A 17,186-nucleotide genomic window follows, 5' to 3' on the forward strand; every position below is an offset into this window, starting at 1 on the left:
CTCCAATATGAGATGAAAACACATAAAACTCCCAGAAGACAATGTAGACAATAAGCTCCTTGACATCACTCAAGGCAATAGTTTTTTTGGATCTAACCCCAAAAGCAATGGCAAGAAAAGCAAAAATAATCCAATGAGTCTGCGTCAAACATAAAAGCTTCTTCACAGTGAAGGAAACCACGAACAGAATAAAAAAGGCAACGTAGAGAATGGGGAAAAATATTTACAAATCATTATATACAAAAATTTGTAAAAACAATATCCAAAATAAACAACCCAAATAACTCAATCACAAAACAACAAACAATCCAACTGAAAACAAGTAAAAGTTCCAATAGACAATTTTTTGAAGAAGACATACAGATGGCCAACAAACACATGAAAAGATGTCCAACATGCCTAATTATTAGAGAAATGCTAATAAAAACCAAAAGTATGACCTCACATTTGTCACAGTGGCTTTCATCAAAAGAACAAGGAATAATAAGTGTTGGGAAGAATGTAAAGAAAAAGGAACCACTCATGGGAAAGAAAATTGGTGGAGACACTATGAAAATCATATGGAGATTCCTTCAAAAATTGAAAATAGAATTATTATACAATCCAGCAATTTCCATTCTTCGTGTATATCTGGAGATGACAAAAACACTAATTCAAAAAGATATATGCACCTATATGTTCATTGCAGCCTTATTTACAATGGCCAAGATATGGAAACAGCTTAAGTGTCCATCAATGGAAAAATGAATACAGAAGATACAGCATCACATACACAACGCAATTCTATGTAGCCGTAAGAAAAGAATGAAATCTTGCCATTTGTAATAACACAGATGGACCTTGAGGAAGTTATGCTAAGAAAATAAGTCACACAAACAAAGACACATACTGTATGTGGAATATTTTTTAAAAAGCAAATGAGCAAACAAAACAGAACTTATAGAAAAAAGACTGGTGTTTGCCAGAGAGGATGAGGGTTGAAAGGTGGGAAAGAGGGTAAAGGGAATCAACAGGTTAATTTCCAGCTATAAAATAAATTAGTCATGGGGATGTAATGTACAACGTTGTGAATATGGTCAATAACATTACATTGCAAATTTGAAAATTACTAAGAAAATAAATCTTAAAAGATCTCATCACAAAGAAAAAATTGTAACTTTGTATGATGATCAATGGTAATTAGACTTACTGTGATTGAAATGTATATAAATGTCAAATCATCATATTGTACACCTGAAAATAATGTAATATATGTCATTTATACTCTAAAACATACATTAAAAAGGAAAATAAATGAATAAAATAAAATTAGTTTCCAGTGTATTGGGAAATCAAATGAGTCTATTTTAAAACAAATCTAGCAATAGAGGAGGTTTAATACAAACCTCAATTCAGAAGGTAAACAAATGTACATAAGAAGCATTCCCATGGAGAACTCTGTCCCAAGGAACTTTGTCTGCTAACTCATCTGAGATAACCATAAATGGGTTGTTTGAAAATAATGCCCAAGGGTCTCAGGAATATGATAAAATTGCACACCCACAGGGGTATTATCTACTAAGGTCTTCCTAAGCTGGGCTTTTTTCTTTGTGGCAACGTTTTATCAAATGGAAAACTCACACTTCTGAAGATATTTCTTAAGTACTCATCTGCATACTCCAGTTTCTCATCCTTCTCTGAAAATTTGAAAAAATCAAGTGCATTCCTTGATGTCTCACACTTCTTTTTCTTAAATGATATTTATCAAAGTAAGGGTAAGTAAAAAGATTCTTGTTTTAAAATCTATCCATTCTTAGGTAAGGTTGGAATATGTGTACATCATAGTGCCAAATATTCAAAGGAAAATCAGAAAGCATTTCAATTCTGAGAGCCTTCTTTGAACATTGGAAATAACTAGTGTGGTGTTGTAGAAAGAAACTAGATTTTTCTCTGTAATCAAACTCATTCTCTCATTTGAACCTACATTAAAAGCATGTACATTTTAATAAACATTATAAAAGTGTGAAAGTGAAGTCACACAGTCATGTCTGACTCTTTGCAACCATATGCACTTCAGCCTGCCAGTCTCCTCCATCCATGGGATTTTCCAGGCAAGAATACTGGAGTCGGTTGCTGTTTCTTCTCCAGGGGATCTTCTCGACCCAGGGATGAATCCTGGGTCTCCTGCACTACAAGCAGACTCTTTACCATCTGAGCCACCAGGGAAGCCCAATAAACACAAAATCTGACAAATATTAAATACCTGAATTAAATGTGTAGCTTGTATTCAATTATGTGAACATTTTTAATATGTAGTAAAAATCTGGTGGATCAACTTGTCTACATGATTGATCCAGATGTTCTGAAATCAGATAAAAAATTTTATTTCTTCAATAATTTTTTCCACATATAACTTTAAAGTCACTGTAAATATAAATAAAATTCTGGGTAATGAAAATTACATAGTAAAAGATATACTACAATAAAATTTAGTGGACATTAAACCTTCACAGATAAAGAGATCCCTATGTGGTTAAACAGTAATGGAAAAATCACTGGAAGTACTTCCAAAGTTGGATTAAAATGTCATGATATTTGAGATTTAAAATTAAAGAAATATCATGAGAATCACATGGAAAAGACTAGAAAGAGATCTAGGATAGGATTACAGCACTTAAATTTACAGTTTGAGAATCTTTAAATTTGAAATTTTACTCTCATTACCTCCTCCATCGAAGAAATTGATTGCTTTTTGATCTTTAGAACATTCATAGCTGTTAGGCTACAATAGGGATAAATGATTAATAATATCTTAAAATATGGATACTAATATTTCCTTTGTCATGAGGTTTAGGGATAGATAACTAAATGAGTTAATGGATGTAAAATGATTCCTGTAATGTCTGACACATCTCACTCATTAAGGATTAGTTGGAATTATTATTTTATTATTGTATTTCACACACCTGACCTGGGGTAGCATGAAATCAAAGAACCATGGTGACATCTTGGCCCTGAGTAACGTTCTGTGACACTTCCCAGGATGGCTTTGAGGATTTGATGAACTAGTGGATGTAAAAACTTTTCTCTGCAACCCTACAAATGTAATCTGTTGCCCCTAGACTGATAAGTCTCCTATTCTGAATAGAAATAAAGATTTGCCTCCTGATCTAGTTCCCTAAACATAAAGATTAGATTTGTAGCTACTTTGCCAACAAAGGTCTGTCTAGTCAAAGCTATGGTTTTTCCAGTAGTCATGTATGGATGTGAGAGTTGGACTGTAAAAAAAAAAAGCTGAGCACTGAAAAATTGATGCTTTTGAACTGTGGTGCTGGAGAAGACTCTTGGAGTTCTTGGACTGCAAGGAAATCCAACCAGTCAATTCTAAAGGAAATCAGTCCTGGACAGTCATTGGAAGGACTGATGCTGAGGCTGAAACTCCAATACTTTGACCATCTGATGCAAAGAACTGACTCATTTGAAAAGACCCTGATGCTGGGAAAGATTGAAGGTGGGAGAAAAAGGGGATGACAGAGGATGAGATGGTTGGATGGCATCACTGACTCAATGGACATGAGTTTGAGTAAACTCTGGGAGTTGGTGATGGACAGGGAAGCCTGGCGTGCTGCAGTCCACAGAGTCACAAATAGTTGGACACAACTGAGCAACTGAACTAACAATTAACTAAGTCATTGATAACTATCCAGATTCTTATGTAGAAACAGGATAAGCCCAGTCAATAAAGAAAAATTCCTGCATGATAGATGATTAAAATTTAACATGAAAAACCAATTGCCCAGTTTAAATGAAGTCGTTGTGCAAGAAAATGTACATTCTAAAACAAAGTTCTGAGTAGAGGAAAACATGTCATAGCTAAATCCTCTCCATTTATATTTCAGGACACTGGCACAAAAATGTTTAAATTTCTTTTTCAATTATAAATTATTAATATGGACTTGAATAAAACCTGCCTTGTCAGTTCCTATGTGGATGATGTAACTCTTCAACTATAATAATATACTTGTATCTGAACAAGGCTACCTTGATGATGCTTAAGTGAAGGGTTTTTTCCACCTCATTCTTGTGCTATAGCTATAGCTATAGCTAACAATTTTAGTCTTAATATTTCAGTAATACCTTGCAGCAGTGATTCTGAAAAGGAATTATCTGATTCCTAGGTCCCATGCCACATCTACTCTACTAGACATTTGAATATAGGAACCAATAAACTTCATTTTAACTGCATCTTCAGCTGATAAGTATGCAAACATAGTATGAAAATCATTCCTTTGGAAAATATAGTCATTTCTACTTGACATTTAATCCTCACCATAGCACAAGGACATAGTCATTGCATCTTTATTATACACAAAAGAAACTTCAATTTCAAAAAGGTTAGGTTACTTAAGCTAGCTACCTTTATTTTGTAGACTCTTGAAAAGAAATTAAGTCACCTAGTATCACATTTGTTTCATTAGTCCTCTCCTCCAGTTCATATGGTAAAGCATCTGCCTACAATGCGGGAGACCCAGGTTTGATCCCTGGGCCTGGAAATTCCCCTGGAGAAGGAAATAGCAACCCACTCCAGTACTCTTGCCTGGAAAATCCCATGAACAGAGGGTGCTGGTAAGCTACAGATCATGGGGTCGCAAAGAGTCAGACATGACTGAGCGACTGCACTTTGACTTTTTTCCAGTTAGTTACTATACTCAACCTCCTATGACTGGATGCTTAATTGTGCAAGCTACATAATTCTGTTTAATCATTTCTCAAAATTTTTCTACCTTTCTTGCTACCTCCCTGCCATAGGTGAAACAAATTGAAGATAATGGAACCAAATAACAAAAGCCATCCTGAAGAGTTTATTCTACTAGGCTTTACTGACCATCCTTGGCTAGAGTTTCCTCTATTCATTATTCTGCTTATAACATACCCCATGGCCATGATGGGAAACATAGCCATCATTCTGGTGTCCAAGTTAGACCCCTGTCTGCACAGCCCCATGTATTTCTTCCTCACTAACCTCTCCTTTTTGGACATGTGCTACACCACAAGCATTGTCCCTCAGATGCTCTTTAACCTGGGAACGTCTAAGAAGACAATCAGCTATATGGGGTGTGCTGTTCAGCTTTATTTCTTCCACATAATGGGGGGCACAGAATGTCTGCTTTTGGCTCTTATGTCTTTTGATCGCTACGTGGCCATCTGCAAGCCTCTACACTACACCCTCATCATGAATCAGCGCGTCTGTATCTTATTAGTGGCCACTGTGTGGCTGAGTGGAATGACCTATGCTGTCTCAGAGGCCACTGTCACCTTACAGTTACCACTGTGTGGTCACAATACCCTGGATCACTTGGTATGTGAGATTCCTGTTCTGATAAAGACTGCCTGTGGCGAAAAGGGGGCTAATGAGCTCACACTCTCAGTGGTATGCATTTTTTTCTTAGCTGTGCCACTGTGCTTAATTCTAATTTCCTATGCTTGCATTGGACATGCTGTATTTAAGATTAAATCTTTGGATGGAAGGAAAAAAGCCTTTGGGACATGTTCTTCCCATCTCATTGTAGTTTTCTTATTTTATGGCCCAGGTATCAGCATGTACCTTCAGCCCCCCTCCTCCATCTCAAGAGACCAGCCCAAGTTCATGGCTCTCTTCTATGGAGTGGTGACTCCTGCACTCAATCCTTTCATCTACACCCTGAGGAATAAAGGTGTAAAGGGGGCACTGGGCAATCTGATGAGGAGCATTTTCACTTCCAAGTGATAGTTGGTAGACATCAGATGAAATTATTTACCTATTTAGTAGCTATATAGAGATTTCTTTAATAACTCAATCTTGTCTCATAATTTCCCACATCATGTTATTTCATAATAGATGTTCTTGTAAAACATGTCATGTTTCTCATATTCTTAGGCAAGTTTGAAACTTGGCTAATACACACCAGTAAGAGCATTCTGTGGAAATGTATTTAAAAAATCACTCTATTTTGTTTTATATATACTGAAATAGTGGCTGTTAAACACACACACACAAAAAGTACTGTAAACTATAACATAAACTAATCAGTTCTGTTCAGTCGCTCAGCATGTCCAACTCTTTGCAACCCCATGAATCACAGCACGCCAGGTCTCCCATCACCAACTCCCAGAGTTCACTGAAACTCATATCCATCGAGTCAGTGATGCCATCCAGCCATCTCATCCTCTGTCGTCCCCTTCTCATCCTGCTCCCAATCCCTCCCAGCATCAGAGTATTTTCCAGTGAGTCAACTCTTCGCACGAGGTGGCCAAAGTACTGGAGTTTCAGCTTTAGCATCGTTCCTTCCAATGAACACCCAGGACTGATCTCCTTTAGAATGGACTGGTTGGATCTCCTTGCAGTTCAAAGGACTCTCAAGAGTCTTCTCCAATACCACAGTTCAAAAGCATCAATTCTTCAGCGCTCAGCTTTCTCCACAGTCCAACTCTCCCATCCATACATGATTACTGGAAAAACCATAAACTTGACTAGACAGACCTTTGTTTGCAAAGTAATGTCTCTGCTTTTGAATATGCTATCTAGGTTGGAAAGCTATCCTTTCCTTCCAAGGAGTAAGCATCTTTTAATTTCATGGCTGCAATCACCATCTGCAGTGATTATGGAGCCCAAAAAAATAAAGTCTGACACTGTTTCCCCATCTATTTCCCATGAAGTGATGGGACCAGATGCCATGATCTTCGTTTTCTGAATGTTGAGCTTTAAGCCAACTTTTTCACTCTCCTCTTTCACTTTTATCAAGAGGCTTTTTATTTCCTCTTCACTTTCTGCCATAAGGGTGATGTCATCTGCATATGCTAATCATAAAATAGCATGGTAGCATTCATCACTGGACTTCCTATGACCATGTGCATACCAAGTCACTTTAGTCATGTCTGACTCTTTGCAACCCTATGGATTGTAGCCCACCAGGCTCCTCTGTCCATGGTATTCTGCAGGCAAGAACACTGGATTGGGTTGCCCTGCCAGCCTCCAGGGGATGTTCCCAACCCAGGGATGGAACTCACGTCTCTTACATCGCCTGCATTGGCCAGTGGTTTCTTTACCACTGCCACCAACTGGGAAGCCCTCCTATGCTCTTGGCACCTAAGAAACATTTCATCACTGTCTGCAAGATTTGCCACGTCTAAGTGGGCAGCAATGTGCCACTGTACATTCAGTGTGAGGCACTCTACACCTTCGACCAACCATGAGTTTATCTCACAAGTTTCAGTTTAGTTCAGTTCAGTCACTCAGTCGTGTCCAACTCTTTGTGACCCCATGGACCGCGGCATGCCAGGCCTCCCTGTCCATCACTAACTTCCAGAGCTCACCAAAACTCATGTCCATTGAGTCAGTGATGCCATCCAACCATCTCATCCTCTGAAGTCCCCTTCTCCTCCTGCCTTCAATCTTTCCCAGCATCAGGATCTTTTCAAATGAGTCAGCTCTTTGCATCAGGAGGCCAAAGTAGTTTCAGCTTCAACATCAGTCCTTCCAATGTACACTCAGGACTGATCTCCTTTAGGATGGACTGGTTGGATCTCCTTACAGTCCAAGGGACTCTCAAGAGTCTTCTCCAATACCACAGTTCAAAAACATCAATTCTTCAGCACTCAGCTTTCTTTATAGTCCAATTCTCACATCCATACATGACTACTGGAAAAACCATAGCCTTGACTAGATAGACCTTTGTTGGCAAAGCAATGTCTCTGCTTTTTAATATGCTGTCTAGGTTGGTCATGACTTTCCTTCCACTGAGTAAAATAAAAATTACTTTTAATTTCATGGCTGCATTCACCACCTGCAGTGATTTTGGAGCCCAAAAAATAAAGTCAGCCACTGTTTTCTCTGTTTCCCCATCTATTTGCCATAAAGTGATGGGACCAGATGCCATGATCTTTGTTTTCTGAATGTTGAGCTTTAAGCCAACTTTTTCACTTTCCACCTTCACTTTTATCAAGAGGCTCTTTACTTCTTCACTTTCTGCCATAGGGTGGTGTCATCTGCATTTCTGAGGTTATTGATATTTCTCCCTGCAATCCTGATTCCAACATGTGCTTCATCTAGCCCAGAGTTTCTCATGATGTACTCTGCATATAAGTTAAATAAGCAGGGTGACAATATACAGCCTTGGTGTACTCCTTTCCCAAATTGGAACCAGTCTATTGTTCCATGTCCAGTTCTAACTGTTGCTTCCTGACCTACATACAGGTTTATCAAGCGGCAGGTCAGGTGGTCTGGTATTTCCATCTCTTTCAGAATTTTCCAGTTTATAGTGGTCCACACTCAAAGGTTTTGGCATATTTAACAAAGCAGAAATAGATGTTTTTCTGGAACTCTCTTGCCTTTTCCATGATCCAGCAGATGTTGGCAATTTGATCTCTGGTTCCTCTGCCTTTTTTAAAACCAGCTTGAACATCAGGGAGCTCGCGGTTTATGTATAGCTGAAGCCTGGCTTGGAGAATTTTGAGCATTATTTTACTAGCATGTGAGATGAGTGCAATTGTGTGGTAGTTTGTGCATTCTTCAGCATTGCCTTTCTTTGCGATTGAAGTGAAAACTGACCTTTTCATTCCTGTGGCCATTTCTGAGTTTTCCAAATTTGCTGGCATATTGAGTGCAGCACTTTCACAGCATCATCTTTAGGATTTGAAATAGCTCAACTGGAAATCCGTCACCTCCAGTAGCTTTGTTTGTAGTGATGTTTCCTAAGGCCACAAGTTTATCAACCTCAATTTATCTAAATGCTACAACACATTGTTACTCTAACAAGCAAGTGTGCAATGTTTTATAATTTTAACTAAGGAATGTATCATTAAATATAAAATGAATAAAATATATGGACAAAACATATGGGTTTCTTAATGTTCCTTGTATATATCATAAGCATGAGCCTTCTGAATCAGTGAGAGAACAAGATAGTGATATTAATAATGAACCACACATGGAACCATTTCATGCATAATGGGAACATCCAGGAATGCTTTTTGAAACTGTGCAAGAATCAGGATGAGAAAGAAATAATTTGAATTTCTAGAATAGACAGAAAATTGATTACTTCAACAAGGTAAGTATATTTTTGAGGTTTAGAATCTGTTTCATTAAAAGTTGAAAGTGTCAAAATTAGTTCTAGGACTCACATCCAACTTCAAACTCTGTCATAAAACATCACATTTTTTAAAGCAAATTAAAGGGTATTACATTTATTTGGTGTTTAAAATATGGTTAGAAATCAACATTACGGTGCTCCCCTGGTGGTGCAGTGGTAAAGAATCTGCCTGCCAATACAGAAATCAGCATAATGTTGTATAGTGAAAAATTAATAGGTAAGAACAACAAGGGTGACTTAGATATTTCTGGCATGCCTTCTGGTCTAGCAAATCAAGGTCTAAGCAAATTATTGGATGATAAATCATATGTTTTCCTGAACAAGAATTAACTGCAATACAGATTCATTTTTTTGAAACAGAACACACCATGCTTGGTGCTTGGTCCAGTTCTTGAGACAAATGGACTTTGGTATATTTACTTTGAAAATAATTCTAAACAACTTTAAATGTTGGCTGATAGGTGGCTGATGTGCCATAAAAGGTTTTTAAATTTGACACAAACATTCACACAAAGCAAGAAAAATAAAAATTCTGTGATGGTACATAATATCTCTGATCATTTTTATTAGTTAAGATAACATTTGTTTAACTTAATTTTATTTAGGCAAAATGATATCTTCTGTTTAGAGTACAAAATTCAAGATTTAAGTTGAAAACTTAGCTACAGAGACTGTTTAGAGCTGTTTAGATCACTTCTTTATCTTTTAGATCTGTAAAGACAACTCACTTCAGGATTGTAATTGTCTTCCACTCAGAAATCAATAGTGACAAAATACGCCTTCAAGAATGGGTTTCTGCCCTCTCAAGTTTTAAAGTTCACAAACTCATGACCAGTGCTCATCTCACAAACAAACAAACAAACAAAAACGCATGGAGCACAAGAAGTCTTTGGAGGTGATGGTTTATATTGTTTGTGATGGCAGTATCATAGGTATAGGCCCATTTCCAAATTTATCAAAATGCATACATTAAATATAGTCAACTTTTTGTGTACTACGCATGCATGTGTGAAACTTGTTCAGTCATGTCCAACTCTTTGCGACACCATGGACTATACAGTCCATACAATTCTCCAGGCCAGAATACTGAAGTAGGTAGCTATTCCCTTCTCCAGGGGTCTTCCCAACCCAGGGATCAAACTCAGGTCTCCCACATCGCAAGCAGATTCTTTATCAGCTCAGCCACCAGGGAAGCCCAACAATTTTTAAAGGACGCACAACAATTTTTAAAGGAATATAATGGTACAGGGTGCTCAGAGCTGGTGCACTGGGATGACTCAGAGGGATGGGATGGGGAGGGAGGTGGGAGAGGGGTTCAGGATGGGGAACACATGCACACCCATGGCAGATTCATGCCAAGGTATGGCAAAAGCAATACAATATTGTAAAGTAAAATAAATAAATAAATTTAAAAAATAAAGGAATATGAATCTGAACAGAAGAATAAAGCTATATTCCCAAAAAAGAGGAAGAATTGAAACTTTTTTCCTAGAATCAAGTAGCAAAATTAGCTAGTGGGAAGCTGCTGTATAGCACAGGATTCTCTGGTGTTCTGTGAATGACTGATAAGGGTGGAATTGTGGGTATGGAAGGGAGATTCACAATGGAGTGGATATGTATATACACATAAATAATTCACGTGCTTGTACAGCAGAAACTAACACTGTAAAGAAATTACACTCCAATTAAAAAAACAAATGACAACTTACTCTTCTGTAGGTTTTTTCCTTTGCCTTCATATCATGTCAATAATAGGTATTTATTATCTTATCCACTTTTTTATGTCATTTAAAGAAAAAATATGAAGTATCATACAGTTTTTTCATCATCATAATATATATCTTTGACTTGGGTTTTTTTTTACTTTTGATACAAACAAAAAGGTACTTTGACAAACTCATGTTACTAGAAGATTAGAAGATTATTATGATTTATTGAGTCTCTTATAATAATCAAAATAAATGCTAACTGCATCAATATACTATTAATATGACATGAAAGTTACATGATTTTCATAATTACTTTTGATAACTACTTAGTTTAATTCAAACAAAAATTTAAATGTGAGTATTTTATATTAATAGTATAGAGTGGTCACATACATATTTGGTTCCAGTAGTTGATTTTCCTTGAATTAATATCACATTGTGACCCAGCAATCCCACTGCTGGGCATACACACTGAGGAAATCAGAATTGAAAGAGATGTGTGTACCCCAATGTTCATCACAGCACTGTTTATAATAGCCAGGACATGGAAACAACCTAGGTGTCCATTAGCAGATGAATGGATAAGAAAGCTGTGGTACATATACACAATGGAGTATTACTCAGCCATTAAAAAGAATACATTTGAATCAGTTCTAATGAGGTGGATGAAACTGGAGCCTATTATACAGAGTGAAGTAAGCCAGAAAGAAAAACACCAATACAGTATACTAACACATATATATGGAATTTAGAAAGATGGTAAGGATAACCCTGTATGCGAGACAGCAAAAGAGACACAGATGTATAGAATGGACTTTTAGACTCTGTGGGAGAGGGAGAGGGTGGGATGATTTGGGAGAATGGCATTGAAACATGTATACTATCATGTAAGAAATGAATCGCCAGTCTATGTTCGATACAAGATACAGGATGTTTGGGGCTGGTGCACAGGGATGATCCAGAGAGATGATATGGAGTGGGAGGTGGGAGGGGGGGTTCAGGATTGGGAACTCATGTACACCCGTGGCTGATTCATGTCAATGTATGGCAAAATCAATACAGTATTGTAAAGCAAAATAAAGTTTAAAATATATATATATATATATATATATATATATATCACATTGTGTACCCAGTCTATGATAGCAGCTATCTATACTATAGGCTACTCATTATATATTGCTGTTGATTTACTTTTACTTGTCTTTTTACATTATCTTTTATATTTATTTCTTTTGCTTCCTGAATATTCATACTCCCCAACAGATAGAGACAGACCCATCCATGGCAATTCCTGAGAGAATCAAACTGCTTCCTGACATACTCTAGTGAGAAGAATATGTCTCCTGAGAAAGGAAGGCAGGATATGGATTCAAAACAAGAAGAAGAAATGAAGTATAAATATTCATAATTCTTAATGTTTTAGGATGAGAAAAGTCCAAACATCATCATTATGTAATCAGCACAGTCTGGCATGCTTGTGTGTGAGTGTCTGTGTGTCTTTGTGTGTTAGCCGTGAAAGCATTGCTAGGAAGGACATGATGCTCTGTTAAGAGACACTCAGCCTTCATGAAATCAGACATGGTCCTGATCACAGCAAAATCTTCTCAGTGCATTGTCTTAGGAGTAAGGATGTGGAGATTTATATCCTCTGAACTTTGGGAGGTTACATGGAGAGCGTGCAGACAAAATCAGCTACTGGCTCATCAGAAGTAAAAACCATTTACTTTTTTCACTCAAATTTTAGGATTAAAGGTATGTGATAAAACTGATATCTTAAAAAAAGAAGGTTGTGGAACACAGTCTATTAAAATGCTAAAATGGATAGATAACACCCAAAGCATTATTCAGTTCTGGAGATTATTTTAATGAGGTCTTTTCTCCTTCTCTGAAGCATATAAAGATCTACTCAGTTTGCCAGTAGCTCTGTCATAATATTGCTGCAAATTGTTCCCAAATAATTACTTCTCAGGAAATAGATATATCTCTTATTGTTGGGTAATAGAAATGCCTAGATTATCTTGTGCATGTTATTCCAATGAAACGATAACATAGTTCGTCTGGGTTATGTTAAGGCACCACCCAGCTAAATATTAGGTCCTCAGTGACTATGGGTGAATTGTGGAAAGCAATGGGAAACCTTCTCTACAAACTAATGACCAATTTACATAAACAGTACCTACTGCTCGATCATTTAGAAATGACAATTTCAGCATAACAAAGGTTAATATTTACTGGGGCTTCCCTGATAGCTCAGTTGATAAAGAATCCACCTGCAAAGTGGGAGACCTGGGTTTGATTCCTGGGTTGCGAAGATCCCCTGAAGAAGGGAAGTGGTACCCACTCTAGTATTGTAGCCTGGAGAATTCAATGGATGTACAGCCCATTGGGTTGCAAAGAGTTGAATATTTACTGAGTTTTTCTTGTATGCCAGGCACTGTACTAAGTGTTTCAGGTAAAATATCTAATAATGTCTCATGTTTTCCTTTGACTGATGGGAAACAAAGAAACATTTCATTAAGAGAACAGAGATTAATAAGGGACTGAATCAGCTAAGAAGCATTTCTGATTATGTGGCACAGACCCAAAATGAATCACTTGTGCTAGATTATTTCCAAAGCAGAACTACCTAAAATGTACTTGTCTTGGATCTTGGAGCTGGGTAAGGTGGCACATGAAGCCAACCCATTGAGCTATTAAAATTATCTTGTCTCCTTCCTCTATCTCTTCATACATCTAACTATCACTGAAACTCTATTCCAAAATTCAAACCATCAGAATCTTGTCGATGTTCATTGGTCACTTAATCTCTTATCACATTGATAGAGATAGATAGACAAATACAATTTATTATTGGGCATGAAACTCCTGTTTCTTTAGATTAATATCAGTGCATATTTTCTTGATGGCTGAATCTGAACATAGGCTTTTTATTGAAGTATAGTTGATTTAAGATGCTGTGTCAATCTCTGCTGTACAGCAAACTCATTTTTACACATATGTACATTAAATAGATTATTTTTACAGACTGGTTATAATAGAGGATATGGCACACATCATCCCATGAGTTTCTTAACATGAGACTAGTAAAAGGCAAGAGGTTTTGATGCTGATGAAGTGCACTTTAATTCCTTATTTTTCATTCATGATTTGCCTCTGTAATGTTTGCATTTTAACTCAAAACAACTCAGCAAGAAAGACAGGAAGGGCTTCATCATATTTTCTTCACAAAAATGATTAATTAGAAGCTTTAAGTCCAGAAAATGTATGAGGTAAAAGCCTGAAGAATGTCTGTGCCAAGCCATCTGTTGTACTGCTGTGATGCTCCTATCTACAGACCCCTGACAACTGCCCTTGAGGACCTCCCTCTCTTTTAGTAGACAATGATTAAAATTAAATATTCTTGATATGTACATAAAACTGACCTCTACTACATGGATCTCAGGGTCCCTGGACAAAGGTCAACAGAGAGTAAATCCTGAAATAAACAGAAAGTGTAATGAAAAAGATCAGATTTTGCCTGGTGTAGTAATATTCCCAGTGACGGGAGGGGGAAGGGAATTTGACTACATTTGTTTGTATTCTCACCTCAAGGAGACCCATACATTTATCTCTCTATGATGTAATAATTATTTATAGACAAAATACAATTCTTCGTAAGTTTAATTATTTAGAGGCGCTCACAAACCTTTCTGGACGTCTTATTTTTTCAATTATCTCTGAACTTTGTTAAGCTGAAAGAAGTACTTATCACAGGATAACTTTATTCATCCTGTGGGGCTAAGAATACCAAATGACTGACAGCATGCATTGGCCTTTGCACAGTCAGCCATCCAGTGTATCATCCACCAGTTGCTTTCTCCCATGCCTCACGATCCTGACTCTCACTCCCAACACAAGCATTTGCATTTACTGTCTTCAGTCTAAATGGGACAGTATATTTATGAAATGAAATCTTTGTGATGTCACTAATTAAGAAAGAGTGAGGCATTCTCTATTTCTGGTTTGGATTTCTTCCTTCTTTCCTCCATCAGTGTCACTGAGGAAATTGCAGTTCTTCCCAGGTACAGTAAGATAGAATTAGTATTATATTAATAACATATTTGTGTATTTCACTGATAAAAGAGATGACAACTTCTCCACAATCAGAGTTTTTATGCAACTGCATAGGCTATTATTGAGAACTGAAGATATTTAAGAAAATGTTTTGGGTTCAAAAAAAAAAGATAATAGACAATTATCTCTGTTTCTTTACCACAACCTTAACTGAATTGTGTTGCTACAAGGGGAATATATACATTAAAATATATTAATTAATTTAACTAGATACAGTGCATGGTAAATGTTTATAAATGCTTTAAGTATAAATGCATCATAATAGAATACATGATGTGTGAATAAATTTTGCAAAATCATATCCACCAAGGGTTCTGTAATCATTCAGAGTTGTTATTTCATATTTGACAGAATTTTGAATGAGTCCACTTGTTTCCATCCTTTTTTGTCCATTGTTTAATCTCAGGACCCATGAACATAACTGAAAATACTCTGAAAATACTCTGAATTCAATAAATACTTGTGGAATGAATGAGTGAAGAAAGCAAGTCAGTGGCAAGAATAGGAAATAAATATTTAGATATCATAACTTTATTTGACAAAATAATGGGATAAAAGCTAATTGTGCTGAAATTTTTTTCATTTTATGCCTGACTAGATATAAAAGGGAATTTTTTTTCCATTTTATGTCTGCTGACTAGATTTGGCAACAGGATCAGTGTAACTTCCAAACTTTTTAAACTAGAGTTAAGAAATTTATCTCTGACTTGAGCTTGTTACGAGCAATATAAAGATTTATATTTCCAGCTAAAAGAATCTTTTAATGACCTGCCTTTCTTTTTTTCAGGTCATGAGCATCAATTGTTCCTTGTGGCAAGACAACAGCATGTCTGTGAAACACTTTGCATTTACCAAATTCTCTGAGGTCACCGAACAGTGTTGGCTCTTATTTTCCCTCATCTTACTCATGTTCTTAGCATCACTGACAGGCAATGCTCTCATAGCCCTTGCCATCTGGACCAATCCAGTCCTCCATACCCCTATGTACTTCTTCTTGGCCAACTTGTCTCTCTTGGAGATTGGATACACTTGCTCTGTCATACCCAAGATGCTGCAGAGCCTTGTGAGTGAGGCCCGAGAAATCTCTCGGGAGGGCTGTGCTACACAGATGTTTTTCTTTGCCTTATTTGGGATCAGTGAATGCTATCTTTTGGCAGCCATGGCTTTTGATCGCTATACAGCCATATGTTCCCCGCTTCACTATGCAACACGAATGAGTCATCGAGTGTGTGTCCATTTAGCAATGGTTTCTTGGGGAGTGGGTTGCATAGTAAGCTTGGGCCAAACCAACTATATTTTTTCTTTGGACTTCTGTGGCCCCTGTGAAATAGACCACTTCTTCTGTGACCTCCCCCCTATTCTGGCACTAGCCTGTGGAGATACATCCCATAATGAGGCTGCAGTCTTTGTTGTGGCCATTCTTTGCATTTCCAGCCCATTTTTATTAATCATTGCTTCTTATGGCAGAATTCTAGCTGCTGTGCTCATCATGTCATCCCCTGAAGGTCGCCGAAAGGCTCTTTCCACCTGTTCTTCCCACCTACTGGTAGTAACACTCTTCTATGGCTCAGGATCTGTCACCTACTTTAGACCCAAGTCTAGCCATTCACCTGGGGTGGATAAACTCCTGGCCCTCTTCTACACAGTGGTGACATCTATGCTCAACCCTATCATCTACAGTTTACGAAACAAGGAAGTCAAGACAGCTCTTTGGAGAACTCTGGGCAAGAAAAAGCTTTGACTCATGAGTACAAATAGCAACCCATTTAAACATTTTTCCTGGAATATCTCATGGACAGAATAGTCTTGCAGGGCACAATCCTTGGTGTTGCAGAAGAGCTGGACACAACTTTGTGGCTAAACAGCAACAACATACCTGAAGACCATAAAAATTTCTCTTTGAGAAAGATGCATAGTCAATCTAAAAGGAAAGAAAGAAAAGGAAGGAAGGGAGAAAAAATGTATTTGTCCAACTGTTTTGTAATAACCTCCTTTAATAACAGCTATTGTAATTTTGGAGATAGTAGTCTTCTTATTGCTAAAGTTCAGATTGTCAAGTTCTGGAATGAAATTGGCTACCAAAGAATTTTGATACATGAGTCCAGTACTAGACAGGTTTTCCAAAATATTTCAGTTAGGTTAATGTACAGACTTAAAATGGGGCTTCCCAGGAGGCACTAGTGGCAAAGAACCCACCTGCCAATGTAGGAGACATAAGAGACATGAGTTCAGTCCCTGGGCTGGGAAGATC

General features: G+C 37.3%; 2 protein-coding genes across 2 annotated transcripts; both read left to right on the plus strand.

Moving 5' to 3' along the window:
- The first annotated feature begins 4,807 nt into the window (after window positions 1-4,807).
- Window positions 4,808-5,746, plus strand: LOC138069534 (olfactory receptor 2B6-like). The gene has a single exon (XM_068960858.1). It carries the CDS (start codon window positions 4,808-4,810, stop codon window positions 5,744-5,746), a length of 939 nt encoding a protein of 312 aa, XP_068816959.1.
- A 9,952-nt stretch (window positions 5,747-15,698) lies between these two features.
- On the plus strand, window positions 15,699-16,676 carry LOC138069573 (olfactory receptor 10C1-like). Its single transcript, XM_068960907.1, has one exon. It carries the CDS (start codon window positions 15,699-15,701, stop codon window positions 16,674-16,676), a length of 978 nt encoding a protein of 325 aa, XP_068817008.1.
- The last annotated feature ends 510 nt before the right edge of the window (window positions 16,677-17,186 follow it).

Source organism: Capricornis sumatraensis, chromosome 22, assembly GCF_032405125.1.
Source record: "Capricornis sumatraensis isolate serow.1 chromosome 22, serow.2, whole genome shotgun sequence".
Classification (NCBI taxonomy): domain Eukaryota; kingdom Metazoa; phylum Chordata; class Mammalia; order Artiodactyla; family Bovidae; genus Capricornis; species Capricornis sumatraensis.

Coding starts and splice junctions, on each gene's coding strand:
- LOC138069573 (XM_068960907.1), top strand. CDS start 15,699: ATGACCTGCCTTTCTTTTTTTCAGGTCATGAGCATCAATTGTTCCTTG.
- LOC138069534 (XM_068960858.1), top strand. CDS start 4,808: ATGGAACCAAATAACAAAAGCCATCCTGAAGAGTTTATTCTACTAGGC.